We start from the raw sequence: 25,309 nt of genomic DNA, 5'->3' as shown, positions 1-25,309 counted from the left end.
TTAACTTTCAGCTTATTACAGCTTCCACAGATCATATTATAGTTTGAGAGGGTATTTTATTTGAGTTTTTCCTTTCACTTATAAAAAATGGTATTGGCAAATAACTAAAATCTTTTTTATAGGACGTAGGTACCTATTCTGTAGTATCTTGTAGGATTCAATAGAAAAACAATATAACTATTTATCTGCCCATACATGTATTATACGTACCTATATTATATTTTTGGAATGCAATGATTTGTGGAATGCCATTGTAATAATAAGAATAAAGGATTATAAATCATTTTTATTGGTTACAGCAACATTCTGAAGATGGAGTTTTAAAGCTGAAAGTTGTCTAATATTAAAAGCGTTAGTTAGGCTTGTTTGATAGCATTAACAAAAGCAAATTATGCTTTTCCATGAATATGGCACTAAGAGTATTAACATAAAATACTACAATACTTTATAAATCATCTTAGTACCATCTACACGAATTTTTACAATAGTTACGTTTGAGATGTATGTAAGCATGCGTACCGAATCTTTCAATACTGTCTGAACTGAAAAAAATTGGTAGATCTAATAAGTAGATGAATCATCATGAAGCGATCCAATTCCCCTTACAATATTGCCAAAGCGTTGTGTACCATTGTGCACCATCATGCCTACATAGAAATAACAATAAAATGTGTTTCTTTACATGGACGATACAGATGAATATTGAAAGAAAAAATATAATAAAAAAGGAAGAGTACTGATGTGTAATAAAAATATATAAAAATAAAATATTGAGATGTAATAATTACATGAGTAATAATAATTATAATAAAAAAGAGTAATAATAATAATAACAATGGATATATAACGAAGAGATTTATTACTCGTTAATAACTATAGCTTCTTTGAAGTATTGGCTCTGTCTCCAGGCGAACTGACGGGTACCATCACGGAAAAAAGACGATGAAATTCATCATTAAATAAAACAGCACGTGAACACACATATCGTATGTATTGACAGATCATTATTATTAACCCCAATAATAGTATAGTTGACAATGATTTTAACATCTACCGCTTCGCCCTAGTACTCTGTCAGAGACATTTCATTTACAGAAATAACCGCAGCTATTGGGTATTTAAAAAATGAAATATCTTGACGAGGAGTTCATTTTCCTTAACAAATTCACCGAAAAGAGATTTATCTAGCACTTACAGCCTGGTGATGTCAAATGGCATGTTTGTACAAAACTTGCCATTTTTTGCACGTCAAATCGCATCGCATTGAATTATTTGTTTGATAGTTTATAGGCTCAGCTCGTCTGGCTCTGTATCAGCAGTCCCACAGTATATACGTAAATTTCATTATGAGTTAAAGCGATTTTACCCGGATCTGATGAACACTCGGAATAATGCTCTTAGTCTTTGTATGTGACGTTAACTCGAGCTCTGCCTATGAGCCGTGGGATGACCATATTAAATTAAGTCGTTTAGGACTTGTATATATACCTAATGCAAGTGATAAAGTTTTAGGTGATACTGTATATATATTTAATTGTAAGCGAAATTGTTCAGTTAATTGTTCCAAATGCTAATGCCATATAGGTACGCCCTTTCCGAATAGAATAATTCGAGAAGCGTTTCTCATTCAACTTCGTGTTCATAGATTCATTTTTTACTATTGACCTTTTACAAGCCAGACGTTTTACCAGGCCCTAAGTGCGTAGAAAACTAGGTATATAGTAGCGTGAATATACAAAATAGGACAAATATCAACTTTCGATAAAGATAATAACAATCAATCTAATCGATCTAAAATAATTATTATTTATGCTATAGTAAATAATTGATTTGTACGACGACAATCAGAACACGAACAATGAAGAGTGGCAGGTTCAAAAATAAGTAGTTGTTAGGCATCTGTTAAAATTTACATACCTATTACCTACCTAATACATTTTATTTATTAAAATTGGCATTATTTTCCTTAAGCGAGGAATAAAAATGCAACGTTTATGGATAGTGCAATGGTTGCAGGATTTGTGCAAAAGAATTTGAAATTTTGTTGTATTCTGTTGGATGGACGCCACACTCTGTCATGTCTATGAACGAATGAATAATAACACCGTTTTCCATCCAAGTTCAGCGGAGAGATGTGTTTAGCCTACCAATCAAATTTTTAAAAGGTGATTTTTTCACGTCATCTATTAACAATTTGATTGGTCGACATCTCTCCGTTCCGCTTGAGAGGAAACCAGCTTCCCTTAAGTGTTTTGAAATATTTGCCATACAATATGGAGCCCAAATGCGAAATTTAAGAAATTACTAAAGATAAATGGGAGACCGCTCGAAGAGCAAACTTTGTTCCCGCTCTATCACATGCAATACCATATGTAATATAATATCATATGTAGGTTATCGAAAGCCCAAACTGATATGTTAACCATACAAAAAATATCGCCGAAAGTGAACCTTCACTCTTGGATAGAGTTGTACCTATAGTTACATTTTTCGGCCGATTCCTGCCAGTACCTATACAAAAAGACAGATACCAATTCTGATCTCAAGTTTATTTACTTAAAAACTAGAGATTAAAATAACTTGACAAATATATTAATTAGTACAGAAATAGAGCTTGAACTTGGTGGACAAAAATCTCAATTGAAAAAAATTATGTAACCACATTCGCTTTTTCTATTTGCATCTTTTTGAGGGATAAGTTAGTTATAATAGGTCAATTCTTATAAAATGAAGGTAATCAACACAATCCCAACCTCAACGAAAACTGACTTAATAAATACTTAACTAAATAGCATGCATAGTAAAAAAAAAATACTAGTCTAGTAGACGATAATTTATTTTGAAATAATAATATAAAAGATTACCCGAGTAAGGAATAATAGAAAAAATACCCGAGTATGGAACCCTCAGTGCGTGAGTCTGACTCGCACTTGGCCGATTTTTTTTTCATCAAAAGAAAGAGCGTTCATACATTGTGACAAGTAAGAGCTAAATAATAATTTAACTAGGAAAACTATCTTTATGTTTTGAACACTAAAAAGAACTCTAGCCTTTAGTTTTTAGAATATTAACGAAACCGCATATAAATGCTTCAATGCGTTCGAAAAGTGGTACCTTTTTACGATTATTCGTTCCCGGTTGAGTTGGTTGTGGGCTTCTTCTCAGACTAGGGTTTTTGAATGCCTTGTTACATTTTTTAGTTTCACAACACAGTGCTGGGAAAATATGTGTTCACTAAAAATATTGCATGTATTTTGTCCGAAGTTATCATATAAAAAGAGCAAGCATGATTTCAAAAGAGGCTTGTTTGATACAACTTGCGTCAAGTCATATTTAAAATTGATTCAAGGTTAATACAGGCACTTCAACGTAATCTTTCACACGCTGATTTGTCTGAAGAACTAATTAAATTTAAATATACATACTAATGTATTTAATTGCAAGATCGATTATTTAATAGTAGCTTATGAAACGGTTGCGTAACAAGGGCTATTAAAACATGAATATTTTTAATAGTATCACACGACGTTTTTTTAAAAATCTAACTATGTAAAGTTTAATACACTAACATATAATATTATAACAAAATATTTTGTCGTAACTCATGGACTTTTCTTGATAATAAAGTACACTAAAGCCGCTCTTATAAGAATAAATAGATTTGATAATATATTAAGCATAAACAGATATTTCTACATTCAGCTCTTAGCAAAATTACCTATATCTTTAGAAGTAGGTATATTTAAGCTTTATATGTATGTATATATTTGTGTTTTTAGTACGTTTCTCGACATAGAAACAGTGACAGAGAATGACGCCAATATTTTTCCTTTAATTTTGAGAGAAATATGCCAATATATTTAATACTACAATTTACTAACAAAACACATAAAGTGATTCGTTAGTAAAACTGAAATTTTGAGTCGGATTGATATAATGTACAGAATACACAAGAACATTAGTAAAAATCAACTACCCATCATTCCTTGGTACAACACCCTTTAAATTCTAAAATATAGTAAGAGGAGAAAAGATAAACTGTCCAAAACCAAAAAGAAGCGACTAGGAAAGATAACTAAGTAAATACTACTACTTTATATTTAGATAATTATTAATTAACATTATGTTATTCAATAGACATAACAAAGAGGCATTCAGTGTTAATGTAGAAAAACATATTATGCAATTATACATATTGTTAGGTGGCGAACTAGCTAATCTAAAAGCTACTAGGGTTAAAGTAAATATAAATATAACTAATAAAAGAACACTTCGCAAAACAAACGAAGTGTGGGAAAAGAATGCAAATTTTAAACTCGTGGCAAACCTGCAATTGTTAAGCGGTTAGGCTTTTTAAATATCACTTGGTAAATGGTTCATTCGAAAGTATAATTGGCTTGACCTTCACGAACATTATATAATAAATTAAAATTTTCTAATTCTTATTTATTTAAAAAAAAAAACACGCTTTTTAGGGTTCCGTACCTAAAAAGGAAAACATTCCTTATATGACCTTATTGTCTGTCTGTCAATATTTTGACACTCGCAAGGGAATCAACACTTAGGTATCGGCACAGTTCACGACAGTGGGAACTTGAAACAAACTTGTGCCCTATGCTACTTAGGCTATCATGGCAACGGGTGTGGCAAAGAGTTTTGCAATATATTTTAAATTACAAAAATTATCGACATAAATTTTATTTTTCCTTATTAAAATCACCCATTTTATTTTAAAAATTGCGACCAAATTCCGCCATTGCGTTGGCATAGAATTACAGACGAATGTTTTTTTTCTGTTCGGTTATTATCACCTTTTTAAATTAAATGGTCAGGACTCAACCTGTTGAATGACAATAATTGATAATCATATGATCAACAATTTTTGTCTTAAGTTTTATTCGATTCATTATGAGCCTAAGAAAGTCCTACAAATTGATTTGGAAACGTTTGGAAGGGACTTTCAGCAATGAGGGAGATACGATGGAAAGTGACAACTTTTTCAGTTCGAGTAATTAATAATTTATAATTTTGTAGCTGTGGCTCAACTCTAGCATTAAATATTTGACAGAACGTCGTTTCAAGGTCAAGCTGGAGTGCACTCACTCTAGTTCACTCTGGTATAGGTCACTTACTGTTGACCTAGAATAATGAAATTTAGCAAGAAGCAATGTATTATAGAGTTTGTATATGGAGTTGGAGATATATTTGCAGATGGAGATAATTTACATGTCAAAGTAATTACACGTACTTATCCTTCCAAGGTATTGAACCCTCGGTGCGTGAGTCCGACTCACACTTGGCCAGTTTATTATATAAATAAGTTCTTACAAGTTTCTCAAATATGTGAAAAAGGTAGAATTTACAAAAAAAAAATCAGTGATCTATTATTATTATTTCGATATTTTAGAACATCAATGAAACTAACGGTTGTTAGCAGATAAACTGTTTCCATTAAATTGTTAAGTACAATGACGATATTAGTTTTTTAATAGTTCATACAGATATGATATTCCGCGGTACCTTGTTGGCGTTCGGAGCAACGTGGCAAGCGTTCTCCGAGTTGTACTCCTCCGAGGAGGGTCCGGCAGTGGCTGTCGAGCTTTGCGATGATGTTGGGGAAACACGTCCATCGGTAAAGCGTTGCTCTTGTACGCAAGCCAACCTATTTTTTGTATAAATTCGAGAAATTAAATGATAACAGTTCCTTTTTAATTTACAAAATGGAGAATTGGGCAGAAAACACTGGTTATTTATTGAACTTATCGTGTGAAATTGAAATAAAAATATTGATCTGGTTTGACTCCCAAAAGCAACAACAATTATGATATAAAAAAAATGAAAATAAGAAAATAGATAACAACAACGCTTTATAACATGTACTTAACGATAGTAATAAATAATTGATAAAAAAAAATTAACTAGTCAAATGTTTTTGTTAATAAAAATATGTAAAGTGCTTTAAAAATAATAATTGGTGTTAAATACCTCTTTAAGGTCACCAGTGTTCCAGTAAGCTTCTTGCACCTTCGAAGAGCAAGTTCCAATCGCTCTGGTTCTTCTTCCAGCATCTTTTCTTTGCGGACCACCTGATGGAGTTTAAATAGTCACCGTTATTGTGCGTGTATTTGCTAAATGGTTGTTTTAGTCAATTACATGATGTTTTTGTTGCATGGGCAGAGTTGGGGAAGCATTAAGATTTTCTACTCGCCGAAAAAAAAAAAACACCCTCAGTGCTTGAAAACCACCAGTTAGGTGAACCCCCAAACGAGTCGCAGAGAACCTCTGGATCCAGGCGGTACAAGAACGTGGCATGTGGTGGTCCCTATATGAGACTTGTGTCCAGCATTGGGCGTCTATCGGTTGAAGAAGATGATGTTTGAAAAAAATCATCATAAAGACACTTAAGCATGATTGTAATAACTTTGTAAAGTTTGTAAAGCAATGAAAACATAAAATTATTTGGCTCAACAAAAGATTGGAACAGCTGATCGGGTCCTAAATTGATTAAAGAACGTAGTTGTGTTAAATTTAAATTTAATTAGAAAATGGCTTACCTTCTCCATTTCGGCGGCTAGTTTAGCTTTCATGGTTTGCTGCAGAATCGGAAATTTCAATTTCCAATCGGCAACCGTTTTGCTGCTCTTGGAGAGCACCATAGCAATGCGCTCGATGTCTGCCATGTTCACTCGTGTTTCTCTACGGGTATAAGTGGTGCTTAATTTTTAAATGTAAACGATGTCAACCAAAATTAACATTAATTAAAATTAAACTTTACTTTTGATTGATAAAATCATCAAAAAAATTTAATCAGGGTTACAAGTGAAGTTAAACAATAACCATTTTGAATATCTGTACAATATCAAAATGTATGTCACCTGTTTGCAGCTTGACCACGCAAACGTTCCACGGTAGCTTCAAGCTCGTACAAATCATTTTCCAAAAGCAGCATATCTTGGCGATAGATCTCTTCCTCCCGTGTCAACTGCTAAAGAACAAAGTTACATTTTATATCTGTGAAAATAGAACACAATAGTTGAAACTATTATATTTTTCACGTACCGAATCTGGGTCTTCTTCAGAAAACGTTGCTGCAATAGCACCTATCTGGACAATAGTCTCAGCCATCATTTGCCTCATTTGTATAGAATGAGACAAAGTTGATCGACGTAGGTTGCGTGTCTGTGAAAAATACACCATACTCATACAATATCTGAGAATTTTTTAAAAGCTGTGTCATTCGCAGACGCCTTGGTTAATTCGCGTATTTAAAGGTAAATGCTGTTAGTATAAATCGCATTGCTTAGAACATAATTTGCAGAGGTAGTTAGATATTTATACCTCGATTCGGAGATCGCGGCTTTGCTTCTGAAGAATACGAAGTTGATTGAAAAATTCAGGAGTCACGTTCAATGTGTAACTCTTTTGCGGAGCCAGAGTAAGCTGTTGTCCCGTCAGCCCAGCCGGCTTTGGCGGAGGTGCCGGTTTGAGCCGGTCTCGTTCTAAAATAAAATGATCAAAACATGAATTAGAAAAATAAAACTATAGTTATAAACTTTACAAAATGTGATTTAACCATAAAGCCGCCACCGAAATTTCTAATCAAAATAATATCATCAATCTGGCATATATGAAACATAGCTGCTGTTATTGAAAAGCAATATGTAAGCTAAACAAGAACATTTAGTTTATCAAATTTTATTTTTTTGAAATCCATTATAGTGTTGAATAGTTTTTTACTCTCATGCTAAATGCAGATTTTGTTTATCACTCATAGTATCAGTAATAAGCCACCATAGCTTTAGAAATGAAAGAGAAGCATCTTAGTTAGTAATATTCATGAAATTATAACCTGCAGTAAACGGATTTCAAAAATTTACCTTGAGATGAAGTCCTCGGCAATGTTGATGACTTGATTGCCGGTTTTGTTGGTTTTGTATCGGCTTGTTATGGCAAAGAAGTAAGCGGAAAGAAATCAAATACAAGAATTATGAACATGGTTATGATCTTAACTATGAAAAGAGAATAGAGACATCATATGGCTAAGAGTTTTGTATCCAAGAATGAATATATAATATGTAAGTAATATGATGTAAATATCAATCACACAAATTTACTTGATGTTAAAATAACAATGCATATGAGAAATTATTTACATATAAATACTACAGTAAATATAGCTAATTTAAATTTAATGTTAATTATTATGTTCAGTTTTCAATGAATTTTCTTTTTATTAACTCTCTTGGGCGTATTAAATAATTTCATTCTTGGGTTTTTAAATACAATTTTTATGACACTGTTACAATGTGGAGTGAAACCATGAATCTGTTATTTTATTGATGAAATTGAAGTAGGGTACACTCAGAGATCTTCAGAAATGATAAAAATGCATGATCTTTGTGATCGATGTTAAACGTTTTCCAAAACAAAAGATGATTCGATCTATATTTTCATAGATATTCAAGTAATAAAATACCCTGATAACAAACTCAAATTAAAAAAAAGGCAATCAAGGAAACAAAATAACAAGTAAGTTCGAAATTCATGGATTTGACATCTAATACAATATTGTGTGGATTGTTGTAATAATATAATGTGATAATTTTGACGGACAAAGTTTTCAAGGCCCTTCTTTGAAAACTGGGGTACGTAATAATTACTATGTCTATAAAATTTGTTGTTCCATAAAATATACCATCACCATTTATTCTACGTAATCAAGACTGCGACTTGAATATCAGCCGAAGGAACCCCACTACACTAAACGCTACAGAACCAACTCTAAATAGCTACCAACTCATAAATTGTAATATATTATTAAGTATTTATTCTTTAGTATCATTCATATGCATACCTGAATGCTGTGGTGAGTGCTGTTTTGGAGAATTCATGTCGGGTGGGTCATCACTAAAGGACACTGATTTCTCAAATGATACCGATTTTTCTGCAATCATAAACGTTGATTTTTCTTTTTTAATAAACGTCGGAATGAGAACTATCACTGTGGTTGGATGAACTCAACAAATGTTAAGATTGATTGGCTTCAGGTGTTTGTGTTGGGATATAGGTGCATTCAATTTAGAAAAATAGATTGTAAGATCACTTGCAAAATTCGTGAAAATTTTTGAATTGTGCTAAATAAATTTTTCCACTTTATTGTAAAATCGTAAGTTGAAAATTGTTCTTAAAATTAATAAAATATTACTCAAAGAAATTACGTGATTTTCTAAATAAAATAGTTCAAATAAGCTTAATTTTTTTATATCAATTTAACAAGACCGTGAATGAAAATATGAGAGTTGATAATATTAAGAAAAAAATATTTTATGGATAGATGATTACGTACAATATGGTATATGAAGTACTTAATTTACTATGTAATGAAGTTTCTGTGGCAAACATGCGATAGGTTTTGAAGACTCAGTACAGTACAATACTGTAGTCGAATATGATTTTACTCGTTGAATATACCTACCCATATTACAAATTTGTAACTAGTTTATCTACACAAGATACGAGTAGCTTATGCGATATGTTACATTGTTGGTAAAGCTTCGGTAGCACATTTACAAGTACAAGACAAAGACAACGTTCATTAATTAACTACAATCGTTGACGAATACGGCATGGCTCAAAGGTTATATTTATAAAGTGCATGAATTTGATAAGTACTGAAATAATGACGGCTGCTGAATGGCCATGGTTGTATCTCATGTTGTACTGATTAGTGAAAGAGGTACCGAAAATGATAAAACCACACGAGTCAGCAAGCAAGCGTACGGCGATAGTAATAATGTATGGAGAGTGCACAATGCATTGCGAATGCGAAATTTGTGTGATGGTAAATTTCCCGAGTTGATATGACGATGTTATACATTATACATAGTGCATGTTATTGATAGAGAGAAAGCGACACTTTCCCTCTCCACATTCCAAGGTGCGGAAGAAGCTCACTATTAGGAATACACATTTACTGTCTTGCTTAATAGAATGTTGTGGCATAATTTGCGGTTTCGTTCCTTCATTAACGTAAACGTTTCACGTATCTGTGTTGGCATATATACATACACACTTGACTGCTATACTACAATGACTTTATAATACAAAATAATTAAAATAGATTTTCTGCCCACATACGTACACACTGTTCAAAAATATTTTGACTAACAACATAACATTAGCAATGCATTAGCAATATTTTTCAACTGGCCGCGTTCAGTTACACTTACGAAATCTGTCCCTCCCTAATTTGGGAGGTCTCTCGTTGCTGGTAAATCGCGCGGCATCTGGATGTAGGAAAACGCAAGCCACATTAACGTAACAAGCCTTGTACAAAAAGCCTTTACACTAACAGACAGATTGGAAGTTTCAAACGTCTCATAGAAAACTAATTTCACGGAAATAGCCATAGAATATATTAGACAATTAATTACATCTACACATACATTTAGATCATAGCATGTGAAATGCACGTAATTATACCATAGGTAAGGAAACTGTTTAGCACTGATGACTTATTATATAATAGTTACGATGGTAAAATAAGTGCTGCTTATGTGATGGGTTAAAGCACTCTTCACTTCCGTTGGCTTCCCTGTAGGACGACTATACTTTATTTACTTTGTCGATTCTTACCCTGAGTTGTTGTAGTTGCTCTAGAAGTCGAAGGGTAAGCCTGGTAGTCTTCCCTGGGAGTGATAGGAGGCGGGGCGGCACCTGGGACCTGGAGTGCTTGCTGAACAAGCCCAGTAAGGTTTGCGAGTTGTCGTTCCATTTTTTCTACGCGAAGGCGTTGCATATCATCCACAGGGGCACCCAGCCTATAAATTTATGTATTAATACCAAATACCTCTCAGGTGAAATGGTACGGTATAAGTAAAATTCGCCAATAGCTTCCAATCATCGCGTAGCACCCTAATCATTGTGGCCACAATATCGCTAAGCATACTGATGAAATATAATCGACAAACATGGCTGCGTTAACAACCAATTAAATAAACTAAAGGTTAGTTGTCCGAACATGACTGGAAAATACATTTTTCGATATTTTTATTTCACCACATCAGGTATTTGTTATAATATAGAATTGGATTATTGGATATATTTACGTGGTACCATGGATTTGTATGGTAGTGTACCTGGCATCGTAAGGCGGTCGGGGCATAGGCCGAGGGGCAGTTGTTATCGCGTTGACGCCATACATCTGATACGTATCGTCTATAATGACGGTATCGCTGTGGAAAAATGCGCGAATTACTAATTTTGATACATTAAATTTTTCATAAGCTTACTTACAATTTTCATGAATGGCTCAATTTATTGATTTATGTATGGTACTAGCGGGGCTCATGCATTTTTATCGTGTTGCTACAAATATGAAAATACACAGTTAGGTATAGTAAGTTAAGACGTCAGGATTCGAAACGTCAGGGGTTCGATCCCAGGCACGCTTTTTCCTAATTAACTTCAGGTTAACTTTTCAAAGTTATATGCATTTTAAGCAATTAAATATCACTTGATTTAACGGCGAAGGAAAAAATCGTGAGAAAACCTGCATGCCTAAGAGTTTTCCATAATGTTCTCAGAGGTGTGTGAAATTTGCCAAATTGCACTGGGCCAGCTTGGCGGACTATGACCTAGGCGCTAATCATTCTGAAAGGAATCCGTGCTCAGTAGTGAGTCGACGATGGGTTGATCATAATGATGATGATGAAGGGGTTATTACTTTGCTTCTTCGTCGATGACGGGTGCGATTTGAGCTCTGCCAGCTGCTGGGCCGAGAAATTGGGTGTAGTAGGGGTCTTCGTAAGGGACTCGGGGTGCCACTCGCTCTGGAGAGGACATATAGCCATCTCCTGAATGTGCTGTTCAAATCAAACATTACTACTCATTAGATAATACAAATAATTTATCTAAAACAACCACGCATTTTACAATATTTTCGGATATAGGTACCTAAGTGTGCCATTTTGATAGTTAGTTTAAGTTGTAAGTTTAAAGCCAGATTTTTAAATAGCTATAAGTTTTGGACAATTGCACAGTGCACACATAATATATATGCTACGTTTTTCGATACATTTGTACATCATTGGTAAGTAAAAATTGGCACAAACAAAATTCAGCACTGAAAATAGAATGTGCAACAAAAAATAAGTTTTTTTATGGCAGCTATGTAATGCTCAAAATGCTTTTGATCAGATTCCCGAGTTACCCTTGAGCGATTAAATAGAAGTTTAAGGTAATAGATTTTATAGCCGCTAAAAATCATCCGCTTCAGCAGCTGAAAAGAAGCGATTGCTTGCGATAATAGCCAATCAGCCTTCACTCAAGATTTTAAAACGGTGCTGATCATAGAAATGCAGTGCCTTTATGCCCAAATGTAGTGAAATAGTAGTAGGGTTATTAAAACATGAGTGTGAGTTCAAAAACCAGCCGCAGGCACGATTTTTAGGGTTCCGTGCCTCAAAAGGAAAAACGGAATCCTTATAGGATCACTTTGTTGTCTGTCTGTTTATAATATCACACGAGTGTTTTAATAACTAATTATGTAGAGTTTCATCCATTAATTTATCTAAACTCATATCTTAAAATCCAAACCATAAAATGATGGTAACATAATATTTTGGTCAAAATGCATGTCATAAGGCATAATGCTTTTCTTAATAAATATCGCAGAAAAAAAAATTAAGCTAAATTTTTTCAGTATTTCGTAACTACCTACCGAGTATACCTTTTCCGCCCAAATAAGTTTTTTATCGACAACGATATTATGATTTTTCATACGATAATTAATTATTAAAATTAAATATGGAGTTTGGCGCCAAAATTCAGCGGTCTACCACGCATGCGCGTGCTTTGCTAGGCGATGTAAATTATAAACAATAGCATACGTCTTCGTAAACCCGAATATTAAACGCATTTAAACAAATTTAAAAAAATTAAACGCGCGAATTTCCAAGCTAGAATCCAAAAATAAAGCAAGTCAAACTATACTTTAATACAAAATAATATTTTAAACAATCAGAAATAATTTCTGATTGTTTTGTTAACAAAACAGCGCTTTTCTTATTATTAAAGATGTAAGTAAATAAAGTAAATCAATAAGTAACAAATTTCGAATTAATAATCAAGATTTTTAGATATGAGCGTAGATAACAATCTTATAAGATACCAGATACACAAAAAGGAGTAACGGATTGAATAAAATTTTATGGAAACACAATTAGTTTTCAGAGCAGAACAGAGTAAAGATAATTAAAAATGAAGAAATTTACGTATTACGCACATCCAGTTTAATGATTAAGATAAAAATATAAAAATATTTTGAACAATCTAGATACGAGTAGCAGAAAGCAAAGCAATTTTTACCACTTATTAAAATTTAACAGTAAAAGTAATCGTTTTAAGAGAATATTGGCGCAGATTCTGAAATTTTTCTCTAAACTGTAAGATAGGATTCTTATTTCTATTTGCGTCTTTTTCTTTTTGGTGTTGCTAAAAAGGAAGGAAAATGAATTTTTAAAGTTTAATACACTCAACACATTTAAACAATAGGCTCACTGGCACCTAAAGTCATGAGAGGTTTGACAATCCTAAATTAAAAAATTAGGTTTATCTGTCCTTTTTATTAACCCCCGACCCAAAAAGAGGGGTGTTATAAGTTTGACGTGTGTATCTGTGTATCTGTCTGTGACATAGTAGCTCCTAAACTAATCAACCGATTTTAATTTAGTTTTTTTTTGTTTGAAAGGTGGCTTGATCGAGAGTGCTCTTAGCTATAATCCAAGAAAATCAGTTCAGCCATTTGAAAGTTACCAGCTCTTTTCTAGTTATTACTGTAACCTTCATTTGTCGGGGGTGTTATAAATTTTTAATTTACACTTGTATTGTAAGAAAAAGATGCTACTCTAAAACTAAAATGTGCTCAGAATCCATAAAATACCAAAACTGACTAGTCAAAATTATTGTTAGCGTGCCTACGTCACATGCGGCGTTGCCATACCGTTTCGTTATTCACGTGATAGTTTAAAATAAAATAATCTATAATAATTATAAATATAATAAAATAAAAAATTAAAAATATAATAAAATAAACTTTAATAAACTATAAATAATTGAACGAGTAAAAAAAGTAGTTAAATTAAAAAAATCCGATTACGAACAATAAATGTAACCTAAAACAACTTTTCATAAAACTTTTAGGCAATTATTAATAGACAGCCTAAGCAAAGTTAAATTAATTCGGGTACCAAAAAACGGACTATCAAACAATTAATGTGGTTCCGTCGTAAGGCGGTGCGGTGCACCTACATATTATTACGTGAAAGAGTTAAGTTTCAATTCCACTTTGCGGTTCTGAAACCACTTGATAAATTTAAATAACAACGTCATACATAATACGTATTCATTCATTTTTATAATAATATGCATTTAGTAGTTCAACAGTATATTGTCTTGAGGCATTAATAGATTACGATTTTTGGAATCAGTAAATAAAAAAATAATCTACCATTCCTACATTCTTATCATTGATATAGAATTATATCACTGGTTCTAAATTCTAATACACATGTTGTTATCAAATATAGGCAGTACATTTGTAACATTAAAAAATATTTATGCCAATGTTGTAGTACCTACTTTACTAATAAATCTGTTTTATATGTTGTAAACATGTCTACATATTACTTAATTAATTATTAATAACACTAACTGGTGAGTATTCATAATTTTTATGTAACAAAAAATATATTATTCGCTTACTAAGGTTTATAGAATTGTCGGTTATACAATGCATTATACTACGATTGCGAACATTACTTTGAAAGAAATTTACGTTGATGCTCCGTATAGAATAAAATAAAGAAGGAAATAGCATTGTGAGTGCTTTATTGCCAATTAAAAAGCTTCAAGCAAATCAAGTTCCCAAGCGAAAAAAACACGTTGATAGGAGGAGGCCTGGGAGGTTACCGGGGATAGAGTACAGTTGATCGGTACCGCGGGGGCATTCCACTGCAGCGAACACAGCGGGGAAGCACCGCTCCGAACCACTCCCGGGCACGTATGAGCGCACTGGTTTTGTTGGTGCACTTGAACCTACACATACAACTTGCAAATAGCTTGGCCCTTCAAATCGGAGCACATTAATATTATAAATGGTTTAAAAACTCTTAAGCAACTCTACGTGATTAATTCAGAGAAGATCTGTAGGAGAACCAGAGTAATCGACTTAGCCAAACAGGTTGCGAAGCTGGAGTGGCAATGGGCAGGTCACATATTCCGAAAAACATAGACGGAAAACGCAGCGTTAGAAGACCCCCCACTAGGTGGACAGATGACATCAAACATATTGCTAGGAGCCGCTGGATTCAGGCGTAACAAGTCCATGTGAAAGTCCTTACGAGAGACCTTAGTCCAGCTGTGGACGTCTATCACCTATGATAATAATGAAGTAACTTTCGAACATTGGGTGGAATGGTCCTGATACAGGACTGATCAGTGATTACCAACCTAGCAACGTTGGGTGCCCACTCTTTAAATATACACATCCCACTAGTAAGATTCTGGCTTATTCCCATTCTCTATCCTATTAAAAATATATTACAACAATATACTGAACTAAGAAAACTTCAAGAGCATAACTGCAGTACTTGACTGTTAACGGTAGACTTATAAACGATAAGGCACATTAATATATCAAAAGTTATCCCTGATAAACGATTCTTTTGGAATGTTTAATTTTGGCCTGCTGTAAAATTGGGGGTCCAATCTTTCAGCTTGATGTTTTTGATTACAGTCATAGCACACAGGTTATGTTGACATTGTATTTTCTACGTACCTGGAGGTTTAACGCGATCAGCGGGTACGGGTGGAGCGGCCGGCGAAAAGGCTCTCATGAGGGAACCACCTCGCGGTAGAGTACTGGGAGTAGATGTACCCATGTAGTACGCGGGCGCCTTTATCTGCAACAATACACTTTGATGTAGTCACTTGAACAACTGTGAATTTTCAAACACTTTGGACACAATGCAAGAAAGAGAAGTATCACTGAACTACTTGTGGTGCAGTGAGGTTGCTCGTCCACGGGAATTTTCCCCAAGTAAGATAGATTGACTCAATACCTCCGAGGATAAATTCTACTCTTTCAAAGTAATGAAGCCAACAGAAGCTGCAGTAGCTGGAAGGCGTTCGCAAAAGTCACTATGAAAGATAACTCATAACCACGATACCTCTACCAAGAGTGAATGATTGAACAAATAAGAAGAGTTTCATGTAGTGAGATGAATAAATGAGCACAAGCATTGCGTTTATCATGCCAATCCAACCAAACGATTGTTGGCTCCATATGTCAATAGAAATGGTGCACATAGCCTTTAGTGATTGCCGTGACCGGGGCAGTGGGTACAATAAGATGACATGTTTGGTTGTTAAGTAAACTCGTATGTATGTATGAGGTATGTATGTATGTATTTAAGGACTGATAAATCAATGTACAACTCAAACTGCTGGGTCTAGAAACTTGATATTTTGCATGTTGTCTCCAAAACGTAAAAATATAATTATTTTCAGAAGTGGACGGGGTCCACGGGGTTCCACGGGGCTACCAAATTAAATATAAAATACGTATATTATGATAGAATAGAATAGAACATATTTATACTAAATTAAACTTAAACAAGTGCTTTTAAATCATCAAATAATTTACCATATATAATTATAATAATATTATGTGATATTAGTATAAATAGTTGAAATACCTACACCATTTTTAATTTAGTAAATATTTCTGACGAGTGAACAAAGAGAAGACTATCTATGTCCTAATATGTTGATCAAGTTAAAAGGATGGTGGGCACATCTAATTGAATTGCCCGATCAACTCATTGTATTTTATAGGTCTTACGGATTAGTAGGACATGTTAAAAAATCAACTACAGTTAAGTATGATGTAATTAGATACAATAATGGAAAGATTATAATAATATGGACAATATATCAATACCTTTCTAGATAAAAAAGTGCATTATTATATTTTCATTTTATTGTTCAAATTCTTTGAAAGAAAATATAATATAATCTCGAGAAACACAATGATGACATAGATTTATTACCTACATGAATGTTTTTATTTCTGGCTTCCATTGCAGTATCTCTTTCTAGAGCAGTTTTATAAAGCAATTTAATTTAGTTCTGTTCTCGGTATCCTTGTGCCCATGCATCTGCGCTGTTTAAATTCTTCACTTTGTACTAGTTTCCTTGTCTATGATAGCAATTTCAATTTCCCACTGTTTGAATTTTTGTGCAGTTAACAATTTATTAAATAGAATTTTGTGCAGTAATAAATTTATTTGTGTATTTTACTTATAAAATACACAATTTATATCTAAATTTATTTGATAATTAGTTAGCGCTATCTCACTCGATGGAAACTCTGATAGATGTGCGCTTCTTATTGAGTATTTCAATTGATTTTTACGCAGAATCTTATGGAAATACTCACTCACTTGCATACGGCTTCGCAGGTAGCATTAAACTGATAAATACATTTTCTAAATTAACCCAGAAGAAATAGGACCCTCAATTTATAAAGCCACAGTTTTTAAAGTTTCCGTACCCAACTGGAAAGGAAGGGTGCCAACTGAACTCTATTACAAGGATTCCGCTGTCCGTCCGTCGCTCGGTCTGTTCGTCCGTTTGTCTGTCAGCGGGCTGTATCTCGTAAACCGTAAGTAATAGGTAGAGAGTTGAAACGTATTTACTTTGTGGTACCACTAAACTAACGACAAATCTATGCTAAACTAGATAGTCACTGAGATACAAGTTGTTAAGATACTAAGTTGCCTGGGTCCTAAGGATCCTAACAAAGAAAGCATCTTGTTCACGAAACGCCGTATAAAGTTCTTACAGATGGGACTATTTGCGATAGAAACCAGTGAGATCGACATTTTGTCATTAACGGTTAGTACAGTCAGAATGCAACAATGTATCTGCAGGTGATGTTTACGTGGTTTACAAACAATTTCATAGAAATAACAGTTTGTATCATAACTCGGTAAGATGTCAGTTGTGATTTTATTTGCCTCTAGAAAGCACGAAGTATTAGTGTACCTAATTGAGCAATTGTGGTTTGCATAAGGAAAACGGCTAGAAAAGCTGAACCCCAATCTTTTAACAGGTATCAAAGTTATTTTACAGACACCAAAAAGAAAATAGCAAAGTTTTACAATATACCATAAAGTATAACTATTTCTCTTATCTAAATTTGCACGCACCTATAACTTCTCAGAATGATGTGCAAGGTTTTAAAACATCGTGAAGAAATCTGGATGCCTCAAAGTTCCATAATGATCTCAAAGCCGTGTGAAGTCTGTCAATCCTCATTTGGCCTGCGTGACTAATTTTTTTTTCATTCTTAGAGAGGAATTCAGTAATTATTAGTTATTTAACAAAGATTCCTAAAATATTTTTTTATATAAGGTGTACAGCCTCAGGCAGAGTAACCTCTTATTGAGAATTTCCGCTTGGCCTAAGTCTTATAGCGCGCTTTGCATCAGGATCTTTAATAAATAATAGGTACTTATTATCGTAATTTTGAATGCCATTTTTTTTAAAATAGCGTAACTTTTTACTCATCATGTCTTTCTTGTGATTTTGGTAATAATTATAATAAGTCTATGGAATTTGCAATGATTTTGGTTACATTGACCAAGTTAAGATTTTTTAGTTTATATTTTAAAGTTTTTAATTTTTTTCCAACACTACCTAGATGGAAAATAATTAAAAACTTTAAAATATAAATTTTATGTAAGCATTCTCTACATCATAACCTTCATCTACATAAGCCTAAATCAGCATTAAGTAGCTATGACGTTACTCTACATATTTGATTCGGATTATAGATTGATATTTATGAAATATAAACAAAATATACCAATCATGTAATTTATTATTTTACAGATCTAAATCAATTATGACGTGGTACTTGTGCCTGATTCTGTCATCGCTAGTAAACTTTAGGTACTGTATTAACCGGCCAGTTTTTAAAGTCGTTCTCACACAAAAGGGATTTACACAGGTGAGTTTGATTTCCTACAATTTTTACTTCATCAAGGTGGAATTAAAGCCAGTCTTTTGCTAGAAAAGTAGCTTATGTCACCCTCCAGATCTTTAACTATATCCATTATCCATGCAAAAATATCACGCCGATCCATTGCGATCCATTGCGCCGATCTGTTGTGGCGTGATTGAAAGACAAACAAACCGACTACCTACCTATTTTTGCATTCATAACATGGGCAGAGTTATGTATGTGGAAAACTGTTATTTTGTTACAGTTTCTTCAGTATGACGTAGAAACACCACCCATTAGAGAATTCACTTTTTGCACCTGGCTTCGTGTTTTTGACTTGTCGCACGATCAAAGTCTGTTTACGTATGTTGGTGAGTGATTATGTTCTCGACTCTCGTACTATGAATACTCGTATGCACGTAATGGCTCGGAAGCATAAACAAAGGGATGTTAATGTGATGTTGATGTTTCCAAAAATGCTGCTACAACTATTCATGAAAAGAAGACTAAACAAAATACCAATTTCCATGTTCCTAATTTCAACAAGTGTAAATTAATAATTTATAACACCCCCGACAAGTGAAGGTTACAGTAACTAGGAAAGAGCTGATAACTTTCGAACGGCTGAACCAATTTTCTTGGATTATAGATCCAATACTAAGTACTCGTTAGCAGTATGAAACTTCAACAATTTGTATTATTGTCATGTTAGAAATTGCTGGCCTTTATTGATGTTTTATTTTCTTAAGAGGAGTCTCTCCGTCACTCACTCCATACAAACGTAGGTCCAATTTAATTTGAATATTAAGCAACCAAAGTCCATGAAATTTTGCAGACATTCTAGAAACTAATATCTATGTCTGTGGTTTTCCAGATTTCTGTTAAAATATTCGGTTTCAAAGTTACGCGGTCTTAAAAATTCACATACAAATCTTTGAGCCCCTGTAATTTTAAAAATACATATTTTTAGAAAAATCTTAAACACCACAGGCACAGATATTAGTTTCTAGAATATGTCTGCAAAATTTCATGGAATTTTGGTTGCTTAATATTCAAATGAAATTGGAACTACGATTGTATGGAGTAAGTGACTGAGAGAGCCCTGTGACGCGATTTCCGAGCAAGTGGAGAAAAGTATAATCTCGACCCATTCTCGACAAAAAAAAAATGCACTTACAAACGAATTACTTTCAGCAAAGCCATTGAGCTGATATGTTACGATATAATTAACATGACCCCATTAGTTGAACCAGTTTGGTGGTTTAAGTTTCTTAACGTATACATTTTTGATTCAGTTTCACAATTACTAAATAGTATTTGCGTGGGTATGGTCAGCGTAATTTAATTATGTTGTTTACTTTAGTGACCTTTATAGACATACTTAAGTAGATTCAATTTCATAATTGAAGGAAAACTTTCTGAGAAAAAGTGTGGAATGTTTAATAAGTGTTGTCAGATTTCAACATAACAATTATTAATGTTTTCTAAGTTGTTATTTATTTGTTTACTAGAGGATGCCCACGACTTCGTCCGCGTGGATGTACATAGCTTGTATCCCGTGTACAGATATAGGCTAATTTTATCCGGAAAATCGAAGAGTTTCCTTGGGATTTAATAAATCCAGATTAGCCCGCTGCCATCTTAGACTACATCATCACTTATTACCAGGTGAGATTGCAATTAAGGGTTATTAAAATTTAAAAAAAAACAGGCGGACAAAGTCGCGGGCAACATCTAGTTATTAATAAAAATAAAAATAGGTTGAAGTAAGGTTATTTCAATAAAATTTACCTCTAATTGTATATTATAAATGGCATCATTAATGTGCTAATTTATTTCATATTTTGTTATTATTTGAATAACATCAATATTTATGAGTGATTGATGACGGATTAGTATAATCTGTTTTTTGTTGCGCTAGTCTGCCTATTACACATGTCGGAATAATTAAGTCCATAACGCATTAGTTTTTTATACGAAGTTCATTAGCGAGTTTACGGTCTAATAGCTAGTCTATCCTACTAATATTATAAACGCGAAAGTTTGTATGTATTGATGAATGTATGCATGGTTTTTATTCTTTCACGCAAAATTACTGGACGGATTTGGCTGAAATTTGGAATAAAGATAGATTATACCCCAAATTAATAAACAAGCTACTTTTTAACCCGGAAAATCAGTGAGTTCCCATGGGATTTTTTAAAACCTATATATTACGGAAACGAAGTCGCGAGCATCAGTTAGTAATAGTATATGTATGGTACCGGCCTTCTATATTCGGGAGGTCCAAGGATCGGTTTTTTCGGAGTTACGTGTGTTAGGCAATTAAATTATACCAATTGCTTTAACGGAGGTAACTGAGAGTTCTTCATAATGTTCTCAAAGATGTGTGGCAGACTATTGTTTAATTCCTCTTCATTCTAAGGGGACCTGTGCTCGGTAGTGGGCTGGCGATAAGTTGATCATCATGAGTCTGTGATAAAGATTTGTTTAAGATTAAAAAAAAAAAACAGATGCCTAATTTTATTGGTGAATTGATTTTTAATGATTTTTTTTTACAGCAAACGGCAATAATCGGGTAATACAGTTGTGGCTTGACTCTGGTGGTAAATTTATGAAAATTGCCTTGAATGGAAGAACTTTTTCGAGTACTTTAGTGGACATTACTGAAAATTCGTGGCGCCATGCTTGCTTGTCTTATCAATCGGACTTCGGAGCATGGGCAGTCTACTTGGACGGTCGACTGGCATCCTGCGAGGCAGCCCAAAGTGTACGCATGCCTTTATTGTTGAGCTATAATTTTAAAAGTTCAAATATAACTTTTAGCTTATTACATTTTCTCTTGTTTTCATATTTAAATGATATAATAGAGTTAATTTATATTTTCTTTTAGTTATACGGTTTCATATTACCCGGTGGCGGCAGCATTATAATTGGATACGGTACAACTGACAGTGGTAATATACTATTACGTATTTTTATGAAATATTTTGTTTAGAAATTAAATGTTATTTATGTCAGTTTCTCAAAAATTTCAGGTATTACAAACGGCTTAGAAGGAGAAATATTTGGAGCAAACATGATACTTAAGTCAACAATAGAACGAAATTATACAATTAAAAAAGACTCCCAATACCAACAGAATTTTTTTCATAAAAACAAATTAATAGGCAGTAAAAATATTAAATATATTGTTTTGAACGATATGAAATTTGATACCTCTGATTTTGATATCTCTGAAACTACAAAATTGCCTATTATGAATACTACTCGAAGTTTCATAAAATTTAAATCTACTCACGGATCGATTGAACATGACGTTGGTTTGGATCTAATTCCGAAGAAAACTAAATTAATTGACTCATCAAATGAAAAAGAAATTTTAGACTTTACAAGAAAACCAAACATCCGCCCAACTACTCACGATAATGAAAAAATAAACTTCTGGAATCTTCTGAATGAGGCTGGAAATATAGGTAAATTTAAAGGCCATAATAGTAAAGCAAGAGAACAGTCTGGTTCGGGAACACAAGAACTTCCTACTATATCAGAATACGAAACTCCCCCACCACCGGTATCATTTAACGACTACATACGCACAAGTGTAAAAATTAAAAACCCATTTTTAAAGACATCCTTTGAAATAAAAGAGAGTGGCAAATCAAACCTTATGTACAATGAAAATAAATATGAAATATCAGAAGTAGTTAAGCCTCCCCCGTATGATAAAAATACAAAAGTGTACGGTCAATGGACAAGTTCTCAGTTCGCTAATAGCGTATTAAATTATCTTAAAAACACTAATTTCGAAAATAAAAAATTGAAAAAGGTTCCTTCAACAATACCACTTGTTAAATTCTCGGATACTCTTCCATACGCTTCAGATTATAAATTGACTAAAGTGCAACCTTTCAAATTTGAACGGCGTAACATTAAAACTAATACTATTCATAAACGTGATATTACACATCCACAAATTAATGTTAAAATTTTACAAGATGACATAAGAAGTCAAATCTTAGAATCACATGCAAAATCCCTACCCAAAAACGTGGAAATTATAAATCGAGGCCAAACAGTAACAAGTGATAAATATCACAGATTTTATAGGAATGTGGATAGTCAAATTTCAAGTGAAACAATTTTTAGTTCCGAAAATTTGAAACCTACACCTTTTGCAGCCGCTTCTAAAGTTAATTCTATGAAAGCCTTATCTAACAGTGGTTTATATAAAAATAGTAAATTAATGGCAATACTTCCATTTTTGAAGTCTGCAGAATATTTTGTTGATGAAAACGTAGAAAAAAAGTTTATTGATAGTAATGAAATGTATACCAAAAGTTTATCAAATGCAAATAAATGGCATAATATTAAGTCATACAATAATGACTACACACCTCGACGCATTAACATGGAGTCAGGAGAAATTGATACTAGTATTGACAAAGATATAAATACAGACAACAAAAACCATCCATCATTAAGATCAAAATATAGACCCGAGAGTCACAAAATAGTTAAAAATATTGATGAAGCAGACACACTTAACGGGCGTAATGCGGCATTAGAAATATTGAACGTTTCTAGCACTAACCCGAGTTCAATTTCAATATTGGAATACAACCAAGGTATTCTTTCAGATAATAAGGTTACAAAAAGTACTAAAAAACCTAATCTCAACATATTTGCTGACAGCAGGAACAAAAAAGTTTCTAACAAAAATAATTTTAATCAGAACATTAAAATAGGCAACGCTCTAAATGAACGCTATATCATTGGCGATAATGCCGAAGCGAACAAAATAAGTTTTATTGGAGGTTTAGAAAAAATTCCCGATATAAACAGATATAGATCCGACATTGATCATGTAAGTGAAATAGTACCTCCATCTTTGGGGCCTAAAGTGTGCAAAAACGTTGAGTTGTATGATGGCTTATTGTATGTCCAGCCCGACGGTAGCGTTGATGTGACGCACATACTATCACCAGAGAAGGAGAAAAATTTGGGTATCGAGTTTATTATTCAAAATTACAAAAAGTGTTCGTTGGAAGGATCTGTATTCGAAACTAATGCCTTGATATTAATTGACTGGTCCAAAACCCCAGTACGCCTCTTTGGCGGTTCTTATCCAAAGAAAACTACGGATCTATGCGGTTTCTTTTAAAAATGCGACTATTAACTAATTTAACGCTAAGTAATTAAAATATTAAAATAATGAATCTTGTTTTATTTACGTGTCCATTAGCTTTAAACTAACTGGGTAAAATAATCAATTTTATTATTACTAGACATTAAAACGAAGCACTCCTAACGACTATGCACAAAAGTTGGCCTTATTTTGTTCAATCGAGCAGGTGGGCCACCCGATGTTAAGTGGTTACCGCCACCCATGAACATTTGCAGCACCAGAGTAATCGTCAATTTGTTGATCCGCCCTTGCGTATAAGGCTTATTAAAGGCGTTGGTTCTACAGTTTCCATGTGCGTATAAAAAAAGATAGATTCAATGTAACGCATGCATATACCCGATCATTTTAGGTGAGTACTACTTTAATAGTTGAGATAGCTCCGAGTCCATATTCGGATTGCAAGGCCAGCTGGCTTATTATTTTGTATTTCTATTGGAATTTTGAATCTAAGTTGTCTTCAAAAACTTACGGTATCCAGTATCGGATTGGCTATATTTTTAAGGTTTCGTGTCCAAAGGGTGCCAACGGGAACCTATTAATAAGTCTCAGCTGTCCGTCTGTCTGTCAGTCCGTATATCATTAACGGATATAAGTGAGAGTTAATTTTCAAAGAGTATGTATTTCAATTGTAACTATAGTAGCAAATAATAAAAACAAGTGTAAATTAAAAATTTAGAACACCCCCGACAAGTGAAGGTTACAGTAACTAGAAAAGAGCTGATAACTTTCAAACGGCTAAACCGATTTTCTTGGATTATAGCTAAGAACACTCTCCATCAAGCCACCTTTCAAACAAAAACAAACTAAATTAAAATCGGTTCCTTAGTTTGGGAGCTACGATGCCACAGACAAATACACAGATACACACGTCAAACTTATAACACTCCTCTTTTTGAGTTGTACGATGGTACGGAACCCTTTGTGTGTGAGTCCGCCTCGTACTTGACTCGTTTTTTGATATTTCATTGTGCCATTTACTTTGTGTTTTGATCAATGAATGGCGTAATTCTTGGAGCCAGTGTAAATTATAAAAGCAAAACGTAACGTAATTT

The 25,309-nt window shown here is 33.4% G+C and overlaps 2 protein-coding genes across 15 annotated transcripts in view; one reads left to right on the top strand and one right to left on the bottom strand.

The window, feature by feature from the left end:
* Positions 1-25,309, bottom strand: part of LOC123880727 (coiled-coil domain-containing protein CG32809) — a 140,750-nt gene that overhangs the window by 5,556 nt on the left and 109,885 nt on the right. For 11 of the 12 annotated variants that reach the window (XM_045929013.1, XM_045929015.1, XM_045929014.1 and 8 more), the window contains 14 exons: positions 15,839-15,962; positions 14,971-15,096; positions 11,726-11,864; positions 11,139-11,234; positions 10,636-10,820; positions 10,230-10,286; positions 8,855-8,944; positions 7,878-7,940; positions 7,339-7,499; positions 7,060-7,179; positions 6,876-6,985; positions 6,555-6,696; positions 5,986-6,086; positions 5,521-5,662 (listed from right to left, as the gene is read on the bottom strand). In XM_045929013.1, the coding sequence (XP_045784969.1) occupies positions 5,521-5,662; positions 5,986-6,086; positions 6,555-6,696; positions 6,876-6,985; positions 7,060-7,179; positions 7,339-7,499; positions 7,878-7,940; positions 8,855-8,944; positions 10,230-10,286; positions 10,636-10,820; positions 11,139-11,234; positions 11,726-11,864; positions 14,971-15,096; positions 15,839-15,962 (1,656 nt within the window). The remainder of the gene's footprint in view (positions 1-5,520; positions 5,663-5,985; positions 6,087-6,554; positions 6,697-6,875; positions 6,986-7,059; positions 7,180-7,338; positions 7,500-7,877; positions 7,941-8,854; positions 8,945-10,229; positions 10,287-10,635; positions 10,821-11,138; positions 11,235-11,725; positions 11,865-14,970; positions 15,097-15,838; positions 15,963-25,309) is intronic. The other variant, XM_045929024.1, reaches the window with a different exon arrangement.
* LOC123880729 lies at positions 17,705-24,288 on the top strand. Of its 3 annotated transcripts, none has more exons than XM_045929028.1 (6): positions 17,705-17,725; positions 18,958-19,075; positions 19,335-19,440; positions 21,631-21,839; positions 21,963-22,026; positions 22,108-24,288. In XM_045929028.1, exons 2-6 carry the CDS (start codon positions 18,971-18,973, stop codon positions 24,231-24,233), a joined length of 2,610 nt encoding a protein of 869 aa, XP_045784984.1. In that variant the 5' UTR covers positions 17,705-17,725; positions 18,958-18,970; the 3' UTR covers positions 24,234-24,288. The 3 variants fall into 3 exon arrangements, with proteins under 3 accessions (XP_045784984.1, XP_045784981.1, XP_045784982.1); XM_045929025.1 differs by lacking the exon at positions 17,705-17,725 and adding an exon at positions 18,030-18,175; XM_045929026.1 differs by lacking the exon at positions 17,705-17,725 and adding an exon at positions 18,213-18,237.

Source organism: Maniola jurtina, chromosome Z (genome assembly GCF_905333055.1).
Source record: "Maniola jurtina chromosome Z, ilManJurt1.1, whole genome shotgun sequence".
NCBI lineage: Eukaryota > Metazoa > Arthropoda > Insecta > Lepidoptera > Nymphalidae > Maniola > Maniola jurtina.
Note: the sequence above shows the minus strand (reverse complement) of the source record. Positions and strands in the feature narration are given on the sequence as shown.